Source organism: Acanthisitta chloris, unplaced genomic scaffold, assembly GCF_000695815.1.
Source record: "Acanthisitta chloris isolate BGI_N310 unplaced genomic scaffold, ASM69581v1 scaffold23037, whole genome shotgun sequence".
Taxonomy (NCBI): Eukaryota; Metazoa; Chordata; class Aves; order Passeriformes; family Acanthisittidae; genus Acanthisitta; species Acanthisitta chloris.
The window spans coordinates 35423-41719 of record NW_008683475.1 but is presented as its reverse complement, the minus strand read 5'-3'; the positions used below and the strand labels follow the sequence as shown (position 1 = coordinate 41719).

Genomic DNA, 6297 nt, shown 5'->3' with positions numbered 1-6297 from the left:
GGGCGGTGGCGGCGGAGGTTTGTGTACGGGCGCGACTAGCTGCGCTGAGCTTCTTGAGGGTCTGGGCTCTCGTCGGTGCCTGGTCCAGCTGTCTGAAGTTTGCTGTCGAGGTCAGAATCTTGAGTTATTCATAAAATACTTGTAGAGTCGCAAGTTTGTTACTGTTTTGTCTGGAGAACAGTAATGACCCTCCTGACAGCAGAGTGCTAGGGTAATAATTTCAGGCCTAGTATTTCACCTTTCATAGAATCATAGAATCACAGAGTCACCCAGGTTGGAAGAGACCTCAAAGATCATTGAGTCCAACCCTACCATCGTTACTAGACCATGGCACTAAGTGCCACATCCAGTCTCATCCTGAAAATCTCCAGGGACGGTGAATCCACCACCTCCCGGGCAGCCCATTCCGATGCCAGACTACTCCCTCTGTAAAAAATCTCATCACTTCCACTTCTAAATACTTTTAAACCTCTATTTTCTTCTCTTACAGAGTTAGAAATGTGTGCTTGTTTGTCTGTTTGCTTTTGTTACACATTTTACTATCTAGCCGTAATTCAGACTTTTTGCAGCTACACAGACCTGCAATGATTTTGATGTTTTTCTTGTCTCCACAGAAATGTGGTTTTTTGGAACTCTACTCATGGCAAAGGCAAAGGAAAGCAAAGCAGGAATTTTGTCTGCATGATGGACCACCCTATGCCAATGGAGACCCTCATGTTGGCCATGCGTTGAACAAAGTAAATGTTTATTCATTTGTAGTCTACTGTTTTGAAGTGGTAAACACTTATGGTCATGTGCTCTATGTTCCTCATTCCATTTAAATCAGGAGCTCTTTAAAATGTTTGAGGGTTTTGTAGACAGGGCTTGTAAAAAGTAATGGTGTGGTTTCATGGATGGTGTATGATACTGTGGATACCTGGAGTACTGTGCAGTTCTGGTGCACTCAACACAAGAAGGACACAGAACTCTTGGAGCACGTCCAGAGGAGGCCACAAAGTTGGTAAGAGGACTGAAGCACCTGCCCAGTGAAGACAGGTTGAGGAAGTTGGGGCTGTTCAGCCTGGAGGAGAGAAGACTGCGTGAAGATGTCATAGCAACTTTTCAATATCTGAAGGGGCCTACAGGGGAGCTGGAGAGAGACTTTTTGTTAAGAACTGCAATGATAGGGTAAGGGATAATGGATTCAATCTGAAGGAGGGGAAGTTTAGGTTAGATATTAGAAAAAAGCTTTTTCCTGGGAGATCAACACAGGTTGCTCAAGCAAGTGGTGGCTGCCCCAACCCTGGTGCTGTTCAAGACTAGGCTGGATGAGGCCTTGAGCATCCTGGTCTGGTGGGGAGGTGTCCCTGCCCATGGCAGGGGGTTATGACAAGATGATCTGTAAGGTCCATTCCAGCCCCTAAAATTCTATGGTGACACAGATGCCATACCATGACATAAACACTGAGTGCTCATCTGTGAGGCTTAATGTTTCAGTCCAAACAGAACATCTTTTTAGTGAAAGTCCAGCCTGTAGTGCATTCCTAAGCAATATCAAATGCAGTGTTTATTTGTGTACTGAATATATCACACACACACAAGTGATTGTGTATTTTTGTATGGATAAATGTAGTGATGTTGCTGCAATGAACAGTTGAGCTGTGCCTTGCTATTCTGTTTTTTCTTCTCAGTATTCTACATGGAACCACAATAACTAAATGTTGATGGTTTTTAAAATATAAATTTCTCTTTGAAATATCACTCCTAAATACTTTTTGGTACAGTCCTGAGAATTAAATCATTTATATATGCTACAAAGTAAGAAAGGCTAAAATGTCACCCACAGCATCTTACAGAGTCATTGGGCTGCAGTAATGTGTAGTAGGCCAGGGCTGCAATCCAGGTCAGTGTTTTAAAAATGAGAGCAAGTAGGATCTGTTCACAAGTTTATAAACTGAAATCACAAATGCATGTAGTCTTAGAGTCATAGAATGACCTGGGTTGGAAGGAACTTAAAAGGTCATCTAGTTCCAACCCGTCTGTCATGGGCAGGGACATCTTCCACTAGACCAGGTTGTTCAAAGTCCTGTCCAGCCTGGCCTTAAACACTGCCAGGAAAGGCACAAGCTTTCTGGTCTTAGATGTAAATTTGTCATGCAGCCTTTGGTATTTGCATTTTTGAAGAGGAGGATCTTAATTACGAACATGCAGTTCCATGTGGGGGAGCTAAAGTGATAACAAACGCTTGTGGATTTGCAGATTTTGAAAGACATCACCAACCGCTTCCACATGATGAGAGGTGATAAAGTACATTATGTGCCAGGATGGGACTGTCACGGATTGCCAATTGAGCTGAAGGCATTGTCAGAAGTCAAAGGAGCTGAAAATCTTTCACCGATGGAAATTCGGCAGAGAGGTAAACTACTGTCTGCAGTATCTTTACAGAAAAATTTGGATTAGGTATTTGTGCATCCTACTCATATCTTGTATTTTATACTTTATATATGGCTTTTGGCAACAAAAAGCCCACAGTATTTAGCTATTACCTGAATATTACTGGCTATTGGTGACATCTTCTTGTGACCACTGTATGTATTTGCCAAGCAGATAGAGTGTACTGCAATCTTATGAGAAGGGATAATTGAACAAAAGGAGGGAAGAGAATTTGGATGTCTGCTTTGCATAACTGTGTAGTGACAGGAAGCTGGTATTTGTCCCATCAGCATACTTTTGGGTTTTGAAGAGCTATAAAGGTACATGTCGAAGTGAGGCTTCATCAGGAGAGCCTGGCTCAGTATCATAAGTGGGAATGTGTTTGTTGACTTTTTTTAAGGAGTACTACAAAACTGTAGGGTTGACTCTTTCAGAGAAAGTTGGTCTGCATTATATGAAAGCTGTTTTGAAAAAATAATTTTAAATACTCTGTCAGAAGACATCACCATTCAGCTGCAAAGCTATTTGTAATGACTATTTAAACTGCTTTGGTCTGAAATTGCAGCAGTGCAATGGCAAACTGACTTTGAGATGCATGTTGCTTTGAAAGGTTTGGATCAGCATAAGTAGAGGAGGTTAACTTTCAGTCTTAGTTATTTTACACTGATATTGCGTTTGGAGACATTTTTCTGCATAATGAAATATGCTTATTTTTTCCCTCTTTCCTAAAAACAAAGTTTATATTCTAAAGACATACAGATAATGTCCCTGTATTAGACAAAAGGTGCCACTCATGGATCTTTTTGCAGTCATTTTATGTAACAGCTAGTCTGAAATGTGTATATTTTGAACCATCATGATCTATTTGATACACATGGGTAATTAGTGCATAGTTTCAGTATGTTCAGCTCTGGCTCTGCTGAAAATCATCAGTAGGGTATTTGAAAGGGTATTATATTGATCTTAGTGGGCCAAACTCTGTCCTTTCAGCCAGAGAATTTGCAGAAAGAGCAATTGAGAAACAGAAATCTGCCTTCATTCGTTGGGGTGTAATGGCAGACTGGGATAACTGCTACCTTACATTTGATCCAAAGTATGAAGCAAACCAGCTGAGAGTCTTCTATAAAATGTATGATAAGGTATGTTGAATTTTTTTGAAGTGTGTTTTGATTTGCCATGGGTTTTCATTCTCCTAACTTAATCTTTTCCCCTCCCTTTCCTCTTCAGGGTTTCATTTATCAGGACTATAAACCTGTGTTCTGGTCCCCTTCAGCAAAGTAAGAATCAACTTACTATTTTGTCTTCAGAATTTTAGCAAGGATATTGATAGCTTTTCCTGTGTGCTAACTGTGGTTTGGTGTGTTCCCAGAACAGCCTTGGCTGAGGCAGAGCTGGAATACAATGAGCAGCATGTCAGTCGGTCTGTGTATATGAAATTTCCCCTGTTGAAGTTGCCACCTAAGCTGTCTTCTGTGATAGGTACAGCTTCTCTAGAGATTGAAAAACTGATAGCTTCTATTTTTGTTATAATTGTGAGTAAAGTACTTCTAATTTATATCTGTAGATGGATCATCTCCTGCTAGTGTGCTAGTCTGGACTACACAACCTTGGACTGTACCAGCCAATCAAGCAGTTTGTTACATGCCAGATTCAGCGTACGTGTCTTTAACTTGGTTCTGTGATCTGTGTCAGTCCTTAGCAATGTTTAGCAGCCAGGTTAAAACACTGTGGACTACCATTGTCGTTTACATCTTATTTTGTGTTTTGGTTGGTTGGTTTTTGGTTTGGATTTTTTTTCTTTGTTATTTTAAGTGACAAAATTGTAAGTTTTGTTCTATATCTATTAATTTACTGATTTTTGCTTTCATGTTTCTTAAACATATTCATGATATTAAGTTCATGATACTAAGTTACCTTGAAGCACTTCTGAGATTTACGAGAAATTGGACATGTAAAACATATTTGTCTGTCTTTTAGAGATGAAGCATTTACAAAATAAGTAGCTTCATGATGTTTGTTATTATTTAATACCACAAATGCATGTTTACATCGCAGGTACTCACTTGTGAAATGTACAACTACTGGAGAACACTTCATTCTTGCTGCAGATAGAGTTGAATCTACAGCTGCTGTTTTGGACAAGCAGTTTGAGGTTATATCAACATGTAAAGGTAGGTTTTAGTGTTAGTCTGAATTTTCTTAGAAATCTGCTGGTAATGTCTGAAAGCTGCTTCAGTTTTCATCTGTTATTAAGTTTGTTCATATTTTAAGAACATGCTTCATTGAAATAATGCAAAGAGGAGTATTAGTCTGTTAGATTTACTGTTGGCATGTTGTAGCTCAAATTTTCATCCATAGGTTTCAAATTAATTTTTAAAATTTGGATTCGCACTTGGAAAAATTAAACATGAAGTGGAAGTCTGTTCAGTGTCAAAATCTTAATTACACCGAATGCAGTTTATATGTCAGTGCTAATGAAAACAAGGGACTAATTACAAGCATGACTATTGAGGTATCATAGGTGGCTATTGTCTGTCTGGATAAACTAAAGCAGTTGAATTGACATCCTAGCAAACCACACAGTGATATTTCTTAATAGGCTCCAGTAGGATTTAATGTGTTGTTCATGAGCTTTACTCATTTGCCTTTATTGGTGATTCAGTGGTGGAAACATGCAGATCTGAAGGAGGTGAGAAATCTGTTTCTATGACTTTTTCTTTTCAGGTTGTTTTGGTGTCTTTCCATGCCTTCTTTTTCAGAGGAAGTCTTGTGTTTATCTGATACCTGGAGGTGTTTTTTCTCACATATTCCATCTTCTTGAATCATGTGATTTGAAGATGACATAAAACAGTAGGGTTGGACCTTCTTAAAATAGAAATTTTGTATCAAAACCTGTTCTTTTTATCTACCCATATATTCCATAATTAATTTTGTTACTTTTCTGTATTTGTGTATCTAACTGTCTCACAGCAGTTCCTGAACATCTTCCTTCTTGGAAGAAAGAATTCAGTGAACAGCATTTTGTCATATGAGGCATTCCTCAGGTTCTGTGATTCTTTACATTCAGCAAGGATTTAATACTGAGATTGCTTCAGTGTGTTTTTAATCTTAAATTGTCACTAGCTTTGTTCATGCTGAACTCACTTTATTTGTATGTAATTTGTATAATTTAAATGAATTTTTTATGATAATATTAATACTTAATGGCAGGACGAGGAATAAATTCCAAATTCAAGGTTTTTAGCCTACTAAATAATTATTGAGATCTGTTTCCAGAACACTCAGATAGTGGTCCCCAGTGAATGGGAATGTGTGGAGTGTCTGTAGGTGGAATATCACTACTAGTGGTATCCATCATCTAAGGCAGAAGAAAAGCTTGTTCTTCAAAAGCAAAAAACAACAGTGTGCGAGATTAACAGTGCAGAGAATTTGAAAGCATTTGGACAGGGACCCACAGGCAAGACAAAGAAATGGCATGTCTGAAGAGTATCTGTGCATACACTTGCTGATCAGTTGTTTTTTTCTGCTTTCTCATAAAAGAGGCTGAATGCATGAATTGCGTTTCTCTGTTTTATCTTCTGTTTGTTTTTTTCAGGTGCAGATTTGAAAGATGGTTCTTGTGCTCACCCCACAATTCCTGCCAGAGTTTCTCCTCTGTTACCTGCAAATCATGTGACTATGGCAAAAGGAACAGGATTAGTTCATACAGCCCCAGCTCATGGTATGGAAGACTACAGTGTAGCTTCCCACCATCAGCTGCCCACGGTACTCTATTTTTTTCAGCTGCTGCTCTTGATTTCCTGCAACTGTTTGATCGTGTGCGCCTGAAATGATTGTTGTAAATTGTGCATAAAACTTGAAAATGTTTTGAAGCATTCACAGAAG

The 6297-nt window shown here is 38.9% G+C and overlaps 1 protein-coding gene across 1 annotated transcript in view; it reads left to right on the top strand.

Moving 5' to 3' along the window:
* Positions 1-614: 614 nt before the first annotated feature.
* Positions 615-6297, top strand: part of IARS2 (isoleucyl-tRNA synthetase 2, mitochondrial) — a gene marked incomplete at its 5' end in the record, with an annotated part of 29399 nt that continues 23716 nt past the window's right edge. Inside the window, 8 exons of the mRNA XM_009078963.1 lie at positions 615-737; positions 2239-2395; positions 3403-3551; positions 3640-3689; positions 3782-3891; positions 3977-4067; positions 4468-4583; positions 6008-6177. Of these exons, the coding sequence (XP_009077211.1) occupies positions 615-737; positions 2239-2395; positions 3403-3551; positions 3640-3689; positions 3782-3891; positions 3977-4067; positions 4468-4583; positions 6008-6177 (966 nt within the window). The remainder of the gene's footprint in view (positions 738-2238; positions 2396-3402; positions 3552-3639; positions 3690-3781; positions 3892-3976; positions 4068-4467; positions 4584-6007; positions 6178-6297) is intronic.